We start from the raw sequence: 20,429 nt of genomic DNA on the forward strand, positions 1-20,429 counted from the left end.
AGGCCAAAAACGTTGCGCGTTCATGTTTTAACACTGAAAGTCAAGCTGCTTGAGATAAGACTTAACTCTGCAATTACATTTTGCCGCTTTCGCTATGGCATCACTCTAGGCCCATGATAAACCTGGGATCTGCTTCAGCTCATGCTCCCACTGTATAGATGAAAAGCGGCCCATATGCTTAGCAACAACCCGGACGAGATCTCAAGCAGCAGACAGACACATCTGAAGGAGTACTTACTGCCCTACATGACTGCAGCGATAAGAAAAGAGCTGTTACACAGTCAGGGACAAACAGGAAGAAAGTAGGAGAGCAGCAAACCACACATTATCTTTTGTTTGGATGTAAATGCCTGTGTAGTACAGATGTGAAGAAACGACTTCTACCATTAACAAGTGAAGCACTTTTGACTTTGAAAGAGAGGGAGAGAAGGAGGGGAGGAAGGAGAGAACAGACATACTGTAGAGAGCAGCTGTTTCTGTGTTTATGAGCAAAGGAGCTTGGTCTTTGAAGGTAACCCAGAGCAGTGCTGCAATGCTAGAGTGTGTAGAAAGGCTAGCTAATAGGACGGCTAGGTGAGCAGCTGGATGGAGACAGTGGTGAACAGAGGGACAGATGGACAGATAGAGTTGATAATGCAGTGAGCAGCAGTGAATGGGAGGGCTGGCTCTGGGGCCCCTGGGCCTGTAGTACCCACACCCACACTTACACAAGACAGACTGCAAATTGTATGTGCGTATATGCAAACGATAAACTGAGAGAGAAGGACGTAAATATGCATACAGTAGCTGTAAGACAGAAACAGAGAAAGGCGAGAGGAGGGAGGAAGGGTTAGAGCAGAGCAGGTTGGGTGCCAGCAGATGAGACAGATGTTGAGCCATACTGGAAAGCATCGGCACAGTGCACCAGGACGCCTTCTTCCACTCTTGACATCTGGGCCTAGCCTGGGTCAGCCTGCATGGTCGCCCTGGGCAATGAGCCTGTACAAGCCTTGTGGCAAACGGGGCTGGCGCTGTGCTGCCTTTTAAATGGTGTGGTGCACTGAAGCACAGTTAATGCCCTCATATCCAGCCCAGTGCTCAGTGCCCAGGCCAGGCAGAGGTGAATGAGACGCTGACATACAGACAAACAGACACACTCAGACACAAAGAGAGATATGTCTTTTAGGACAGGATGATCATAATGCCAAAATCTTCTAAATGTTTAGTTTCTCTTTATACTACAAGACATATCCGCTCATATTTGCAGATGGATAAATGTACCCCTCCCATAGTTGTTATTATTGTATACTGTACTGCAATATCAGCATTGTTATTAACTAAACAAACAGATGATGACCGTCCTAATTGCACATCATACTTCCGAGATGTCTAACATCATCAGCAGACTGTGTAATCTCAGTTTAATGTCGCAGGCAGAAAAGTGAACCTCCCCGTTTAACCTCTGCTGCCTCCAGAGGGCTTGTTTTTAATTACCAGAGGCTAACAGGCTGACCTTGAGCATGCTGCTCTCACTTTGAATCTATGCTTGCTGAGATGTGCTCCACTCTACTGGGAAACAGGCAATGATGAGGTCAGAAGAAAAGACCTTAGATCCAGTGTTCGTTTGTATCCAATATCATACATGTGCACATCTTTAATAATGAAAAATGGCATGTTGCGTCCATCTTCATACTAAACAAAAACATTTTTTCAGCTCTCTTTTTTAACATCCTCAGTGCCACTATTAGCTATTATGTTCACACCATCATAAAGCTTTGTCTTAGTTTGTTGCTCTAATGCTTTCCATGAACACTGTTACAATGTGCTCTACGGCTTTCAACTTCTCCTTTAATACCCTGTAGTTGGAGCATTGACATTCAGCTTGACCCTCATTACCATGAACCTTTTGCTGCCCCCACCTGCCAAGTAGATATGAAGAAGGGGCTATCAGATGTGAGAGAGTCAACTGAGGGAAGCAGGCAGATGTCTTCTGCTTAGGGAGACCAGCCTTGGCAGAATGCATCATCCCTCTAACACCACAGAGCTCATTAAACTGACAACTTCCTGCATTACATCTTGAGGTTTTTGTTTTCTAATTTAAATATATTTCAATTCTGTTATCCACATTATATCTACTGCTGATTTATTTAATCTCACTAAACCAAACTGGCCATAACACTAAAGCAACAGACTCTACTCTACATAAACTCAACACTGGCGCTGTTTCTGTATGCACACTTTCTCCTTGATTGCATTTATTGTTCTTTGGCTCTTGGAGTGTTCCTGGTCACAAGGGTAACTATTGCTTCTCACCCCATTGCACTGACCTACTAATCAGTGCTGGTATCCTGACTGTGTGCAATTTGAGGCAAAGTCTAATTATGCTCTTTTTCCGGGACAATAAAGTTCTTCCCACTAAAGGTCAGGGGTATGCCCATCAACAGGCCTGTTAGCAAACATCTGTCCAACAGATTCTTCTGCTAAGACTCCCATGTATCTTGGAGTGACAGACAGTGAGTGGAGACTCTTTTTTCTCCCTCACAGTCACAGTTTTTTTCCCCAGCCTCACACACACGCAGACAAACACACACATATACACACACAAAATGTCTTTATACCACTGACATTAACTAAATCGAGCTCAGATGAGAAGAAAATAGAGTTAGGTCCACTCCTGTGTCCGATCCTGTTGGACACAAAAGGCTGCTTGTGAGGGAGGTGGAAGCAGTGCTATCATTGTGGGAACATAATCAGTCTGTCATTTCCGCTGCCCATGTGCTGTTGTTATCCCCGGGTCCCCAGGAAGAATGAACCTTTTGTACTGCCGCTTATGTGGCAGCGATAAAGTTTCTTACAGGAGCACATATGTGTTTATATCTGGTGATATGTGCATAGACATAAAGTGCTTTGTTTGGCTTTGGTCTTCAGTTAAACTGCCAAAGGTGAGGCCAGCAGGGCTAGGCTGTCTGTATGTGGCCAGTCAAACCCAGAAATGAGACAAGTTTTGCTGATTGGCCAGCGGAAAAGAAATTTGATTCTTTCTGACAGGGCCATCTGACTGAATAACACAACAAACCATGAGGCTTACTTCTTCTGAGGATAGGATAGCAAGCCAGTGGGGGAGTTAAGGAGTGCTATCTGTCTGATGAAGTGAGGTTTAAGGCTACATGGAGTAACACATTTTCTCAGACAGTAGTTCTATTTGACAGACCCCTGCCATTTGCAGCGGGAGACAAAACCCAATTTCATCACTTACCTGGTGGCCAGTCAATGCAGCCCTGGGACAAAAGCAGCCTCAATAGTGTGGAAGCTTTGGGATCTAGGCACAAAAAGAAAAGCATAATTCAAATCAAATTTAATTTGGGTTTTTATGACAAAAGAAATAAATACAAAACATTAAACTGGAACTTTATCCAGGATAAAAGACAGATATGATCCTTCAAACAATAAACAGCTCTCTTCAAGTTCAGCCTCTGAGGCACTGTTAACTGTAGCTGAGTGCTTCATTTGAACTGTGGTCTTGTGTGGTAATGTCACCAAGAGTTGGAAATATTACTGACATAATACCAAAGAAAACAAAAGTGCTAACAGCAGTGCTCTTTGTACAGGTTTCTAAGCCTTAATAATGCCAGTGTTTAACATATTCTCTGATGGCAATCCAACTGAGGTTGGTTGTGGAACAGGACCATCTCATATGGCTGTTTGGGCACAAATCACAAGCCAGACACTTCAATAGGAAGTTGTGTATAGATCTAGAGAAATGAAAGATCTATGCTAACACACTTGCATCCAGTCGGCAAACTTTTCTCTGTGATGAGTGGAAAATAGGGGCTCCAAGTATTTTGAATGAAAGCCATCTCTGTGTGGTTTTTAAGACTGCTGTCTCTCTCTGGGTTCAGCCTTTGAAATACAGTTAAGACCTTTGATGGAGGTTCTCTGCCAGCCTCATGGAAAGAGAGGAAAGACGCAAAAGAGAGAGGAGGAGATGAAGGCAGACACAGAAGCAGAGAGAGTTCTAGGGAGAGGAAAAGACAGAATATAAAACTTTGAATGTTTGCTGGATTTGGATGTTAACGCCTTGCGGGTTTCTCCACCTCCCTACAGCAACTGTATGCCGCCCAGCTTGCCAGCATGCAGGTCTCTCCTGGAGCCAAGATGCCTCCACTCCCCCAGCCCCTCAATGCAAGCGGGCCCATTTCTCCCTCATCTCTGAAGAATGACAAGAGTTCCTCCAGCCCCATCACTCAAGTCAAGGTACAAACTCAACTCCTTCCACCAGCCCACCCACCAGCCCGAGCCTTGAGTAGTACTTGACCTAGCCAAGCCTGGTTGGTGTTGTCTGAATAAACTAGCACCTACAATGTTCACTACTTCAGTGTTACAGCCAGCCAGTGGTGAACCCAACCTCTAACAGGCCATCAATCTCTGGGGCTTAGACAAGGCCCTCTCTCTTTACCCAAAGTCTGTGGACATGGTTGCTATAGCTATCGCTGCTCCAAGCTAGTAATTTGTGGAACATATGTGTTTTTTTTCCACAATGAAAATCTTTCTTTCTTTGCAATTCAAATAGAATAAAACCATTACAGTGGTGCTATGTAACTGCTGACAAAGAGCAAAGAGTAGGACTGACAGCTTTTTTTTGTCTTGTAAACAAACCAAATACAGGATGTGTTTTCTGCTTCTGTATGGCATGACTTCACTAGACCTCCATGCAACGGAAAGGCCAAATACATCATTCCCACTCACTAAGGCCATAATCAGAAACATACACCCATTTGAAGTAGTTTAGCTTAATAATATCACAATGGAGAGAGACCATAAATCATGTCTTGAAATAGCAGGAAAGCACTCCAGCTCTTTTCTCACACACATCCAGGTCCCCTGCCTCCTGGAATTTCCATCAAACTGGCTCAACTGTAATGTCATCATATGAATACAATTGGTATATATATCACAACAGATGGAATGAAATTATGTTAATATTATTACAACAAAAATTCTATTTAAATAATAAAGTGTAAAATATCCCTTAAATCAAGAACTTGAAAGGAATAAAATTAATCATACATAACTAAGTGGATGGCAAACGTACACTGGCCTCCTCCCATCTCCACAGTCCAGTTGGAATCAGATTGCCTTCAGTTTTGTTTGTCTGTTTTCAGCTCCACTGCATGACAAACTGTTATTGGCACGGCAATAACAAGGCCTTGGGGCAGTCTATGCTTGAGCCATATGTTTGGACAAGGAGACACTTGGGCTTTGAAAAACACTGTTAATGACAGCATGAGCCCTAATCTGATTTAAAAGTCTGCTGTGTACACAGTGATTTATTCTGTACATATGTACATGTACATTATGTACATTATGTTCATTTTCTTCTGGGATGCAAATGTTTAAATTGTTTGTATTTAGGCAAGGGCAGTGTGTTCATGGAATTAAAAAATATATTTTTTCAGTTACCTACAGGTAAAATTTGTTAGAATAACAATGTGGAGAATAGTCTTCTCAATCTCACATCAGTATCTTAACTGCAACGAGCAGAACATACAGCCCAAAACAAATGCATCCTCCACTGATCTCATCTCAGAACCACACTTCACATCATATTTTTTAGAAATAGGCATATCAAAGCTTGTGATAAAACCAAGTATGCACAAATGAGGAATGAAATTAGAAAACAAGTTAATGAAGTAGATAATGTAGTCGACATCTGATGAATAGAACAGCTGTCTTTGATCATTGGCACTGCCGTTATCTGGTCATTATTTATTCTTCGAACCAGAGTGCAGATATAGAGAGCAGGGAGGAGGAGAGGGAGAACAGATGAAGATGTACAGAGAGACAGAATCTGCTTTAATTAGTGTGAACAAAGGCGCTGGGCAACTGTGAGGAAGATCGCAGCAGCACAGTTCCTAAGTAAGGATGGATGAGAGAGGAGAGGAGAGGAGAGGAGAGGAGAGGAGAGGAGAGGAGAGGAGAGGAGAGGAGAGGAGAGGAGAGGAGAGGAGAGGAGAGGAGAGGAGAGGAGAGGAGAGGAGAGGAGAGGAAAAAAAGAGGGAGGGATTGTGGAGGAGGTGTGGGTCAGGGGATCCTATAATTAACCAGAAACAGAAAAGTGTCCCTGTCTGGGAATCCAGAGCTCCTCTAAACAGGAGGAGGGAGAACCCATTCACATCTGTCTTGTTTCATACTATCTGCTGCCTTAGGAGGAAGGAACACAGCCCCTCAACCTGTCTGCTCGGCCTAAAACATCAGAACTGGTCAAGTCTCCTACATCTCCGACACAAAATATGTTCCCCGGCAGTAAAAGCAGTCCTAATAGTTTCCTCGGCAAGGGTGGCATCCCCAGCCCCCTTGGAGGAGGTCCTGGCCGGGGATCATCGCTGGGTAAGAGCTTAGAGAGTCTCCATTTCACAGACAATATCCCTTGCTTGATGCTTGATGCACACACACATTTTTTGTCTGTGATCTTGGCAACTAATTTTACTCTGCGCTCTGTTCATCCAGATATTTTGTCCAGCCTAAACTCTACCGCGTTGTTTGGGGACCAGGACACAGTGATGAAGGCCATTCAGGAGGCTCGGAAAATGAGGGAGCAGATCCAGAGAGAACAGCTGCAACATCACCAGCAGGGCATGGAGGCGAAGCTCTCCGCCCTCAGTTCAGTGGGCCTCAACAACTGCAGAGTTGACAAGGTAAGGACCAGTATTATTTAGTGTCTCTGTTCTGTCCCCGATTCAGGTCTTCTTCCATAAAGTAAAAAAAAAGCAGTTGACCAAAAGAGGGTTCAGTTCACCCTGCAAGTAGTAAAGGAAAGAAACTATTGAAGAAAGTGGAACATTTTGAAATAGCAGTAATTCTTAAGGCTAGTAATTTTCTTTAATCCACATCCAGGGTGGTCGTATTGATAAGAGCTGGCATCGTTTAGTGTGTGCATGTATGTTTACTCAAAATTAGTATGAATACATTTGTGTGTGTGTGTGTGTGTGTTTAGAAGGTTCTGTGTTGATGTTGGTGTGAGGGCCGTGACAGGCCATGGCAGTGCCCGGTGTGGGTTAAGAAGACTCTGAAGTCTCTGCCCAATTAAAGCCGACTTGCAGCCCTCTCCGTCCCCTGACACGGGATGGGGCTGCTTTGTACCAGGAGCACACACTCCCAGGGATTCCCCTTAAAAATATCTTCAATCGATGAGTCAATCAAGGAAAGAAAAAAGCTGTCCTCCTCTCTTCAGCTTGATGCCATGTTGCCAGTTGGCTGTGAGGAGCAGGCAGAAACTGGGAGCGATGCTCATTAATATTTCAGCACCTGACACTTTCAACCAACAGCTTCAACTAGGTCAATGTATATGTAAAAAAGTCAATGAATATCTATTTTGATTTCCCTCTAATTCAGTGTTGGGAAGTGATCACTGTCTATGCAGGTGGCAATCAACTACTGCAATATGCAATTTGTCTATAATCTAATTTTTTACAGCTGTCCCCGAATTTAAGCACTCAAACAGGTGCATTAACTGGCAATTAACTACATTTAAATAAAATGTCCAGCAAAAGAAAATCATAAAAATTGACCATAGTATTGATAACACAAAAATTAGCTAATTTTATTTAAAAAAAAAAAAAACTTTATACAAATCAAAATGAGATACAGTCATCTCTTAGTTTCAGTTACACTAGTCCTATTAGGAAGGTGTGAAATTAGAGGAAAGCCTCACAGTATCAAGTCAGCTAAAAGAACTGCCCCATCATCTTCATCCTTTGGCTGCAATAAAGAACCGTCAGTTGTAATTCAGCAGTGAAATGAGAGGAGAGAGAGCCTTTTGCTGATACAACAAGGCAACAGACTAGAAAGGTTTGAATGCCCAGATAAAAGCTTTCACTTTGGTCAGTTTCAGAATATTAATATTTTAAGAAAGCACCTCACCTGACATAAATATGGCGTGGTGTTTAATAGCTCCCCTCCCAGTCTCTTGTTTGGAAGTTTATCATAGTGAGAGCTTACATGAAGAATATTCTGGAAAGGTAACATAAATGGGATTAAGGAGAGGTTAAGATCATTCAGTGTGGCTGTTAGAGGGGGATATTAAATATTGATTTATCCCACTGTAATGACCGGGCAGAGGAGTGGGTCTAAGTGCTGCTTACAGATGGATCAATTCATCTTTTCATACAAAGTGTATCTGAACACTACAATGCATCCCTCCCTAATCTTTATCACTACGACTCCAGCTTTCACTGTCTTCCCCTTCCTGGACATTGACCTAGGAGAGCAGAGTGTAGACTAGACTCTCTGTTCTACAGTCCACAAGCCTTTAACCTGAGGACATGTAAAATATTCATGTTTTTCAGGAGCGGATTTTCTTGCTTGTCTTCTTATTTGTCTGTTTTTACTATATCCCATCAGTACAATAAAACCTTTTACAACCCTTCTGCAATTTGCCTTTTTGAAATATTTATCTAAAGGTATTATTGTCTGCAGAGGGCAATTACTTTGTTCCATTATTTACCATCTTCTCTTCACCCAGTGGAAGCTTTTACCTAGAATGCACCAAGCATGCCTACAGTCATATACAGTACATCTGAATCCATTTGTAACCATTTGAATTGTTTCCCTCTATTATGCACTGTAGCTATAACTGGACATGCTGTTTTTCAGGGTTATGGGTGAATAAATATCAAGCATGCGTGTCTGTATGTTTTCACTCATATGGTGCATGCATGAGATTCCGCTACAGTATGTTGCTGTCTTGTCATCAGCATTTATGGCCTTTTGGAATATATAGCTGGGCGGTCAGAGATGAAGCACTTTCTGCTAATACATTTTCAGTGGCTCTGCAGAAGAAGAAAAAAATTGAGATATTAAAGCAACATCTTTATAAATGTGTGAATTCCATCAATACAAATTGGATGTAATTAAAAAGCTAAAAACACAAAACAGAGTTTTTGAAATGGAACCCTGTTCATCTGTTTTGTCACTGATAAAAAGTGTTGGCTGCACAGTCAGCATATATAACAGGTACAACAAGGCTTTGCGGCAGACATCAATAGTGTAATTGTTTGTAAACTGTAAATTGGCTGTTAATGAGCAGCTGAATTCCTCTCACTCAGAAAGCAGTGGGATAACAGTAGCGCTAATTCAGTTTTCTGCCCCAGCAACTGTTTCCTCTGTCACAACTCAATCTATTTTTACCTCCTATTATACTGGTCTCTGTTATAAGTTTAACTGATATAGTGTCAAGTGTGACCAGGATTAAAAACAGACAGATAGAGAAAAAAAGTTTGGACATATCTGCAGTGTATCTGCCCCAGAGCTTACAGCAAACCTTGATGTTGAACCCTGATTAGTCAGGTATGACAGAACTCTACACAGATCCATCAATTTCTCCTTCTTAAGGCCCAATAAAATGCAGCATGTGATGTAAAGCGCTGGTGGTTGTGTGAGATAAAATATATTCCTCTGCTGACATGTCCCTAACTGGAATCAAAAGGTGAAAGGTCAGTGTATTAACCTATTGAACCGCCCTTTCCGCCCCACAACACCCTCTCTCCTCAGTATTGATGACTACAATTGTCCATTTCCCATATCCCAAAGCTCAGCCTGTAAATATTCAAATAGAGCTTACATGGTGCTCCACAAAATCCAGACTCCTAACCTATTGGTTATAGTGGTTCTACTGTCCCCCCACCTCACACCCCGTATGAGTGTGTGTGTGTATGTGTGTGTCCAAGCATACACGTACATGCAATGCGTGTGTGTGTGATGCCAGGGCTCTATTCAGGCAAAGCCCTCACAAAGACTTTGAATATAATCTTGTCTGGTTTGCAGCCCTGGAAGCAATTTTCTGCTCCTTTTTCGACTGCTGTCTTGGAAATTGCAAACCAAGGCATTTTGGCTGCAATGTAAATCCTTGGCATACAAGGGTTTGCCCATCCAAATTAGATTATGCTCAGCTCCAGACACTGGCTGTAGCCAGCAAGTGCTATTGTGAAGATTGCTTACATTAATGCTTTGTCCAATTGTTCACGTTTGCCAAAAGAATAAAAATAATGTTCGACTCTGGATAAAATGCGCCTGTGTGTGTGTAACTGCGTGTGCCTGCGGGCTCCTGTCCCAGGTCAAGTCTTTTGCTCTCTCGCCTATTCCCCAGAAAGACATCAAGACAGCATCTTGGTAGGGTCATTTGGCGGTGGCGGCTCCATTATTTTCTACAGTTGTCATTTAACATGGTGAATTCCTGGCCTGCAGCAGTCGCTTAGAAATGCCGCTGGCCCCGGTGGTTAAGACCTGTGATGCCGCACTCACCACAAGGCACAAAAGACAGGGAAAAGAATAGGCTACCTACAAAGGACCATTTATAGTCTGGTGTTGGTATTGTTGCAGTAGGAACATAATGGCCCCAGTGTCCAACAAGTCTTCAGGTTTTTGTCCATATGTGAAAAGGGTTTTGGTAGCACTGCAGTTTCTTATATCCTGCTGTTTGCAAGCTGGAGGATTTGATAAGGCTGGAGATTTTAAACCAACTTAGCTCTGAACAGTTCTGGATCATTGGGAAGTTGGAAACCCGTGGAAGTACTTGATGTCAACAAAAATGATCTCAGCGGTGCAGAAAGAGTAAGAACTTAACACACTGTCAAAAATGTGTCATAACACTGAGAAGGATCTGCAAGCAAGCCCACAGTTTTTCAGCATATCTGAGCTGCATTGTAAATTCGAATTTTTTCATTCAACCAGACAAATGATCCCAGAATGTCACGAAGCAGACAGCATTCACTTGAAGAAGAAATTTAGCTGTTTGGAGTAAAAGCACATTTTTAAATTGGCACTTAAGGGTCACATTTTGTTGGTTTGACTTGTTTTCCTTCCAACAAAATTGAACCGATTCAATGACAATAACATATCTTTTTTTTATTAAAAACCACCAGTAAACATTAAATTGGCACAAAGCCCAGGAAGGGTTAGCTCACAATGTGGTTAACTGCCTTAATTTAATTAAATCCCTTTCTTACCTCTGCTTCAAACAAATGAGGTGATGCCCTGGCAGAACAAATGGAACCAGAATGGCTGGCCGTCCCTGCTCTGTGTGACGTTGACTACGACTACTATAGAACAGATGCCAGCCTTTTGTGGCTGCTACTGTTGCTTCTGCTGCCTGCATTAGCCTTTAGCAGGGCAGAGGGATGGCTATGGGTAAAAAGAGAGCAACCGTCTGTATGAAAGGAACTGTGGGTTCACCACATGGCTGGATATACTTAACATTTAAATGGTTCAAAACTAGCAAAAACTACTGGAAAGCTGCAGACTTATAAATAACACTGCAACTGGTTACAATAAAAATACAAAACAGATGAGGCGCTGAGCTGTGAGAAGCTGTAGCCATGTTAAAGTGTGGTCTTTGTCTCCATCAGGACTGGGACAGATTGTTGAGGGGTTTAGTCTGAGACCCTCACAGTCTTCACTCAAGAGCTACAGACCACAGTGGTGACTGACACTTGATACACAAAGCCCTGCTTTGTGGTCCGAACTATTGCCTTCAATTTGCCACATACCAGGTGTGTGATATAACTAGAGCCAGTTCTGCACATTATCAAATATATAAGTGGCTGTTTAGGGTTGTGCAGCTGTTAAAGGTTCAGATCATGAAACTTTAAACTTATGCCATCGTATTCGTTCCAATGTCAAGGAAAAATGGAAGAGAGTTTAAATTGCTTAAAGATCTCCCAAAGTACAGCACTAACTGCTGTCAGATTTCCCAGAAATACGTTGCTATATAATTATATTTTGGCAAAAAAATCTGACTCATGAAACATGTACATTACTAAAGCACCTTTAATATCACTTTTGCTTGAATTCTTTGTAATTAAAATGTATCAGTATTGTGAGAAAGTATGGTCGTGGCTCAAAATGTAGTCAGGAATTATCTGCTGTGGAAGGGTCCAATAATGGTGTTTAGTAAAAATGTTAAAAATCACATGGATGAGGAGAGTTTTCACATCCAAACACGACCCCCCCAAAAAAGATACTTATCTGCACTGCAGTGTACTGTACTCCTCGGTGTATTTTATTTTTCCACCTGTACTGGAATAAACCCAGGCCATATATCTTCGCCTATAGCCTAAAGCTATTTACAAAGGAGAGAGTGAAGGAGTGTCAGGATTGGCAGCATGCTGCCTAAATATAGGGAAGGAGTCGGCACAATGCACAGGGCCGTCCGCCACCCGCCTCTGCCCAGAATACACCCTGTGGGCAGAGCAGCAGGCCTCCGGCACATGTTCTGCGGCCAGCCAGATTAAGGCTCTCTTTACAGCATTGACAAGGGCTCTTTGGGTTCCCTCGCCCAAGAAGTTACACAGACTCTACTATCTGTCCTCTCTCTGTCTTCCACTGTGACCCACTGCTTCACTGGACTGACTCATGACTTCACTGTAACTGAACAAATACATCTGTTACCCAGTTTCAAAGACAAAAGACAAGCACAGGCAGGGCAGATGAGATTATTGTGGGCAGCAGCTCCCCACTACAAGTCGGAGTGCACCGCTATAATTTTAGTTGTGGAGAGAGCTGCATGCTGAAGTCATTTGAGGGAGGGACCGGTTGCTCGCCAGCAGTCGTGGTCAGAGTGGGAGGGGAATAATGTGTACTGTTAACATCTTTTGTTTCCTGTTTCTTTATCTTTACCTCCTCTCGCCGGCCTTGATTTGTTCTTATGTCCTCCTTTGTTAAAGCACCATGTCTTTGACAGGGCTTTTTTGCAGCATTCAATTTTGGTATTGCCTGGTTTTCATGGCCTCTCATCATTCCCTTGTACTGCACATTATAAATACATTTTTATATCAGCCATATACTGATGGGCTCCATTTTCAGCCTCTCCCTCTCTTTTTTCTGGCAGGATGGCTAGCTTCCCCAGATACTGCACGTCCTTTTGCTACTTCTCTGTGTCAGAGTGATCAGTAAAAATTTAATGACACTATAAAATAATAAAACTGCCATTAATTTATCACAGCACTTGATGCGTGGGCCGTAAAGAAGCATTAGTTCACTGAATATTTTCCAGCCCTAAAACAAAACCCTGATGCTGGGGGAGATAATTTATGGCCCTAATTCCAACTATATTTCTAATTCACTGTTATAAATTACCAAACTTATAACCAATAAGTATATTAAGCTCAGTATATAAAATTTTATGAAAATTTGTGGTACCATATTGCACGGATAGTCAGATATTAATTAGCAGCACTAACACAAGAGGAATACCACTGTAATTAGGCCTTTATATCACAGTATGTTAAAACGCTACACAACCACAAAAAATCTTTTCCTTTTTTTATGTCAAATAAAGCTACCTCAAAGAATCCTCAAACAAAAGCTTCTTTCACCCTTGTTCCAAGCTGTCTAATGTGCTGATGCTCACTAATCATATGACTTGGAGAAAGAAGTTTAACACTGAGCTAGTTATTAATGAAATTCATTGATGGATGGCCACTGTTCTCTCTCCTCTTACAGCCCAACATGATGCTTAATGATCATGAGTTTATAAAAGGACTTGATTGATCAAGGGGGGCCAGCGAAGCACAGAAGAGGGACGAGATGACTACTTTATTACACACACACAAACACATGAATGCTGTGTCTTCCTAGTGGACTGTCCAAGCAGCATCTGAAGCAGCCCATCCAGCTAATCGCACTTCAGTCACTTTGTCATCGGGCTGCTAGCTTCTTTCATTAAGAGCAATAATGTGGCTGGGTGATGAATATGTCTCTGTGTGGTGCGTGCGTGTCCACGCGTGTGTTGCTTTACACAGAATGTGACATCGGGAAATGCACCATGCTCCGTCTTTTTTTTTTTTCTTTACAAAGTGTCCTCTTGCCCAGCAGGGACCACCACATATGTCATAATTAGAAAACACTTAAGTAAGCAAAAGGCCGTCAGACAGACAGCCTCTAATCACAGGCCATAAGCAGGTAGTGGTTAATTGTATATCAGAATCACTCAGCTGGTCATAAATAATGACTGCTCCTTCAAGTATGATGGTAAATTGCAGTGCTCTTTCTCTCGCAGTCCTTTCTTTTGAGAAATAGTTCTTGAATAAATAAAAGCATGAGGAAAATCAAAATACTGTGAAAGGCCTCAAATGGACTTGAACTATCTTCATCCTTCATCCTGTCATATCTTTTTTAAACGACAAGAAAAAAAATGGTTTCACAGACACACACAAAAAAATTCTTTTCTCCCCCAAAAATGCACTGTAATTTATGGTTGCTTCTGTTGCCAACATGATTTTATTTATTAAGACTAACAATGAATCAAATTCATACTTCCACTATATGTTTCCAGTTAGGTCTGCTTACATTTGTATCACTTTGTTCTGAGAAGAAAACGTCTCTGTGGGGTGGAAAAGTGAACAAACAGCGAAACAGAGCGATGCATTACAAAGGAGGAGCTCAAAAATTAATGTGTGTGTTGGTGTCAGTGTGTGTGGCAGGGGAGCTGTTAGTATTGTGTCAAGACTCTACCTGAGTGTCTGTTCATGCTGTATGTAAGGCTTGTTAAGAAAGAAAAGAGGCAGAGGTCAGTGCAGACAGGACATCTCTAGCAGAGGCTGAACGCACACCCTGGGAGTAAAACAAATGCTTTTTTTCTGAATGGTGGCAACATGCCTGCTTTTAGTGTCATCCAAGCAAAAACCTAGGAGGGAGGGGGTAGGGGGTGGTGGGAGGATTATTTGTATCATGCAGAGTCAAAGTGTCCATCTCCTAGTTGAGTCTTTAGAGAGGAAGACAGCCCTTTGCTAATGCCCTGTGTATTCACTGAGGAAGTAGGTCATTCAACAATGGAGCCAGCAGCAGTCGGCACTCTCCCCTTGCATAATACATTAAGTGTAATGTGCAGCAACTATTCAGAGGCCCCCCGAAAGCTGTTATTTTATTCTGTAAATGCACACGGACATGACATTTAATATTGTCACGGAGCGCTGAATGACAGGGTTTCATTGTGCGTCAAGTACAACATGATGCCAAGTTTAATCTGAGCACAAAGCAACATGACAAACGGGAAAACACGGTGTGTTCTCCAAAGCATGAACTCTGAATAAATGATGGGCGCTGAGCTCTGGGCACTGTAGCCTCGAAGGGAGGATGTGCGGAGAAGATTACAGAGGAAAATCTGAGCTCTGCAAAGAGGGCCACAGCCCCATTGTGTGCTTGGGATCACAAAGTATCCTTCTGTAAATCTATTTAGAGCACCCCTGGCCCTCACTGTCTCTCTGCCTCCTGTCATCCATTATAGCAGCTGCTGAATAGAGAGATGAGGAAAAAAGCTACATCTAGCTCATGTCAAAAGAGCAGCTCTTCAACACAACCTGCATTTATCAAAGACACTTTTTATCCTTTTCAAATTTTCAGACTCCTGATGGGGTTATTATTTATTTTTTTTACATTTTTTTTTCACTGTAAAAATGTTGTTTGTATTTCTCTGTAGGAGAGAGCACATTTTGACAGCATCGGGCATCACCTCAGCAAACTGGGAGAGGAAGGGAAGATGGGCCACAGAGTGATTGACCTCACCAGGCCAGAGGATCTAGATGGTAAGGCCATTCTTTTTTATGTTTTTGTTTTGTTTGTATGTCTTGTTTTTACCACATATAATTTTACGATTACCTTAAGGTGGATTCTTTACACCCTTTTTACACACAGCTTTCTACTATATGTGTCTAGATGCAGAGTGGTTGGTAGGGGTGTGTGCACAAACATGTAGGTGTGTGTAAAAAGGGAGGTGGGGGCTGGGATGAATGCCGTTTGAAATGAGCTGTGGCTCCGAGGTTTTCACAGGTAGGTGAGCGGAGGACAAGGGTGCCTGAGGACAAAGCTGGCTTTTTTCCAAGCCTGACTCCTGTTGCTGTTGTGCTTGTTTGAGGTCCTGGGCACAGGGGTGTAAATTCTGATTGCACCAACGTGACAAAGCGTCATCTGCTTTTGTGGTGGCTGGCTGCTACACTGGAGCAAGGAGTACCTCAGTGCACAAATGTTTGTCTGACATAAATATTTGTGGCAGTTTCCATGGCACTTCAGAGCCAGGGCAAAGAGGAAAATGGTTCTGACTCATCTTTGATGCCTCAAAGTGTCTCAAGGCAGAGGGATAGATATTTCTCAGGACAATGTAACCCATCAACTATTTAAATAGCATTTTAACCCCGTTCCTCTTTGGTTGCAGATAAAAAAAATGTTCCTGCATAATTGGTTCTCAGACTTTTATAAAGAAAAAAAAAACATCCCGAAAGAAAGTTTGTTTACCCGCTCCAAAGCAAATGCCATTTTTAAAGCATGTCTAGTTTCACATCACACCCAATCTTGAAGATGAGAATTAGAGGTGCATTTAGTGGATTCATTGACATGTTTCCCATGTGAGCCACAGCAGAGGATCCCATCCTACCCGTCTGACTCCTCGGACAGATGTGTTTCCAGTGCTCGCTCTCCCAGTGGGAACCTTCCCTCTGTGGCTACTGTGGAGTCAGGACCATAACAGAGAGAACACCAGGGCAGTTGTGTCCTTTTAAGTCCTGTTCAGGGCTCAGGGAATGGCTAGGGCCAGACGCCTCACATCAGTGTTCCCAGTGGGTTATGGATTAGGAGCAAACAGAGGTTAGAGGAGCAGAGAGGTCCTCTTCCCAGGGGTGGGGTGGGTGGGTGGGGACAGGGCAGTGCACATAACTCAGAACAGACAGTTACCATTTCTTCTTCTACACCACAAGTATATCTGTCTGTCTCTTTAAACTCTACCAACAGGAAGGCACATACAGTTGAATGATGTGAAGCAGGCTTGAACCTTGTGTTTACTTGCATGTGTGTAACATGTTTACTTTTTTTTACTGAACCAATGGAGGCTTGGCGTAATAAATCTTAATATATAGAAACAGAAAGCACACATTTATTGTAGCGTCTTTGCACTTTGTAAATTACAACATTAATTTAAAGGGTCAAAGGTTATGCAGATGACATACAACTGTGTCAGTTATGCCTATAACTATTAATTAAATGGCAATACTATTTTCTATTAAACCAAGATGCCAAAAAATTGATTTTGAATTTGATTTGTGACATTTTTATACCAGAATGCTGTTTGGTTTTGGGTCATTTTGCTACATTAATTTGGAAACGTCTAAAATTCGACACATTCTTTCCCAGTAGTTACAAACACTCTACATATATTTTGGTGTTTTCCTCAAAAGGAAAATTACTGGGTGTACCTCCCAAACCATACATAGGGTGTGAAAGCCCCTTGGTGTGCACCAGCTTTCCCTCCAGAACATACCAGCCACACTGAAAAGCACAGCTTATGGCCGATGTCTGTTATCAAAGCAGTTCACAGAAAGCTTTAGGTTGCTTAAGCTAATATTTGCAAAGCAACAACCGAAGCCTAAACGACTGCAATTGAAAAAACGGGAAAAAGAAGTGGTGAAGGAATAGAAACAGATATGATATCCATCATTTAACAAAGTCATGAGCCACACACATGATCCCACGGCAAATTAATTCGTTCTTTTTTTAAAGCTATGATAAAAACATGACCAAATACCACAGAAACGTCAGCAAAAAGTCAGACAGGCCATTTGTTCATTCACATACGTCAGTGTGAAGCTGCCGTATAGCTGAGGTTGTGTTTGCCTAAACCGCCCCCTTCACCGACGGCCTACAGAGAACAAAGAAGTTGTTGAGAGATATGTGGAGGCAGGAAACAGAATTAATATAAATATCCAGTGAGATATTATCAGCCATAGAGTGAGAAGAAAGCATCCAGCCAAAGTCCTTGTGGAACAGATTAGAAGAACAGTAGTGTTGTATTGTTACAGATCACTAATGATGACCTTTTTACATTGGTAGCTCTGAGCTCTTATGAACATTTATTTATCTTGAAGGTTTTGGTGTTTTTCTTCCAATGTGGGGCCATGGGATTCAAGATCTTACTTTTACTTTTATTTTTCATTTTTACCTGAGGGGGTTTTCTTAAAGAATGCAGTAGATGAGGAAACTCAGCAGACATAATCATTGATAAATAAGAATAGCTAAACAATTCATCTTAAGTTGGAAAATCCAGATTTACCTCAAACAGAAAATCTTTTATAACTTACCACACATGGTTGTGCATGCACAGACTTTTACACTTTTATGCTAAATGCACAACAGAGTTGGTAGAGCAGAAAAAAGTTGAACCACAGTCTGCATGTTGAAACAAGCTGGCTGTTTGTTCATAAGTTTCCATGTGCATGCACTCACACACCAACACACAGAGGGTCTTAAGAACTTAAATCATTCTAACAGGAAAAAGATGACTGACATGTTTTAATAGGGCTCATATCACTTGTAATTTGTAATGGTTTAATTAGCATGCCGTGGGCTCAGGCTCAAGCAGGGCCACTGAGCGCTGTATCCTGTCCGTTCATACACATAAATCTCGCCTGATCCTGCACTGAGGGAGAGGCTCTATTGTCAGCAGTAAATGCCTTCAGTTAGAGGTGTTAGATTTGATCCCAACAGGGAGGGCTTGACAGGTTTGCGTGATTGTTGCCTGCTCACTGAGGCTCATCCTCTTGAACAGATTCCTGGGTGACATTATGTGTCTGCCCAGAGAACAAAGATGAGTAAGGAGGAGAAAGGGAGGAGGAGAGGGGGCAGCTGGGGCAGCGTTACCCTCTGGCTTGGTACACGTTCGAGTCTCAGCCTGCAGCTCACAGGTGTGATAGGCTTTTGGGGCCTCACTATTCTCTCTCTATTTTGCTCTCTTTTTTTCTGCTTCCTTATTATTCGCTTTCCCTGTCTTTATTCCACCCCTCCACACACACACACGATCATTCTTTCACACTGTAATTCATGCTGCTCATCTGTGCTTCCAGGAGAGACAAATTAAAAGGGGATTCTCATATCGCTCTGTCACACTTGAGCTGCAGGCCTCATGAATCACAATAAATTCTATTAAGCAGCACTCCCTCTGTTTCGCTCTCTCCCCAGCTACCACCCAGGGGGCCTGCCCCTGTCACTGCTAAACATCTGTGTTTATTTACACAATCACACACCTAACTAACTGATTCCTAAATGTCCTGCCCCTCCAGGAAAAAATAGTTAATGCTCATTTGCAAAATGCCAGAGAAGTGTCAGGTTTTTCAATGAAAAAAACTGAAACAATGTTGCAGCAAATTGCATGTTGCACATCCTAGCAATTTGCTGTGCTAATGCACAGGATGCCTCTGATTAAATCATATATATTACAGAGCCAGCATCCACATATAAGTAAAACATTACCATAAAGATCTCTCCATTGTTTGAGGTCAAAGGTGTATCTGTCTGTCTGACTGCTGCAGCCCTATGTCTCAGTCACTTTAATCACTTTGTTCTTTACATATCCAAGAGCATGGCACCTGCCCCACTACAACTTAAGATGATGTAAAACTCCTGTTGTTTAATTCTACAGCTTTCTGTAGCATCTGACAGGTGCTTCTCTGTGTGCAATCATGTGAAGCAAAAGCCATGCCTCATCTGGATCCCCTCCAATGAGCCGAGTCACGTGGCTGGTTTCCTGGCTAACTATGGATGTGGCACTAGTGATGGCAGCCAGTTGTTTTGTATCCGCCCCCCACCCCCCTCCCATAAGAAGATCACCTCTGCCCGTATGCATGCACACCAGTATATAAATTGCTGAATCAGTGTCAGTGATAGAGTAATGGCACGGGAGGCATCGTAAATTACGGCAAGTGATCCCGGGGTGCAGACACTGGCTGTCGTGTCTGAGTGAGCGCTGCGCTCCTGAGCTAATGAATACCTTCATCTGGCCCCGGCAGTCAGCAGATTGCCCCGCGTTGATGGATACTGTCAGCCCTCCGCCACACCACATTTCATTGCACAATAAACATGGTTGTCAAAACCAAACAAAGTGAAATCAATTCATCCTGTACAGTGAGTGCATGCTAAATGAAATTAACGTACTGTGGGGTTTGGTGGCAGCAAAGGTAGTGTATTATTTCTGAATTCATGATGGCTTTAGGGCCTATGGCATTCTTGGAGGCTAAAGCAAGACAAGGTGCTTGCAAAGTCTGAGAAAGTGTTTATAAAAGTAATGAGTTTAGTGTATATTTGACATTTGTTTATGCTTGTTTTAGATTAAATAAGACTTAAAGTGAGTGATGAAGCAGTGGCAGAGGTTTGGATATAGCAATAGGTTTTTCTTTGTAGGGATCCTGATGAGTCAAAGGTCATATCAACACTTAAAAAAGGTCACATTTTTGTGTCATAAATACTTCTATATTCAAATTATGCATTGATTATTGCATTATTACAATTATGCTACTCCTACTGGCCCAAGCTTTACATTGTCAAAAAGTGACGAATTCTAGCTTGTGCAGTGTTACAGTGTGGAAATACATGATTCAGTTGCAAGATGCAAGATGCAAGATCTTAAACGTGGCTGT

General features: G+C 42.3%; 1 protein-coding gene across 15 annotated transcripts in view; it reads left to right on the top strand.

Annotated features, from left to right (window-relative positions):
- Nucleotides 1–20,429, top strand: part of sox6 (SRY-box transcription factor 6) — a 119,711-nt gene that overhangs the window by 91,005 nt on the left and 8,277 nt on the right. For all 15 annotated transcript variants that reach the window (XM_028401169.1, XM_028401170.1, XM_028401173.1 and 12 more), the window contains 4 exons: nucleotides 4,084–4,233; nucleotides 6,186–6,366; nucleotides 6,487–6,674; nucleotides 15,452–15,557. In XM_028401169.1, the coding sequence (XP_028256970.1) occupies nucleotides 4,084–4,233; nucleotides 6,186–6,366; nucleotides 6,487–6,674; nucleotides 15,452–15,557 (625 nt within the window). The remainder of the gene's footprint in view (nucleotides 1–4,083; nucleotides 4,234–6,185; nucleotides 6,367–6,486; nucleotides 6,675–15,451; nucleotides 15,558–20,429) is intronic.

This window comes from Parambassis ranga, chromosome 3 (genome assembly GCF_900634625.1).
Source record: "Parambassis ranga chromosome 3, fParRan2.1, whole genome shotgun sequence".
NCBI classification, from domain to species: Eukaryota; Metazoa; Chordata; class Actinopteri; family Ambassidae; genus Parambassis; species Parambassis ranga.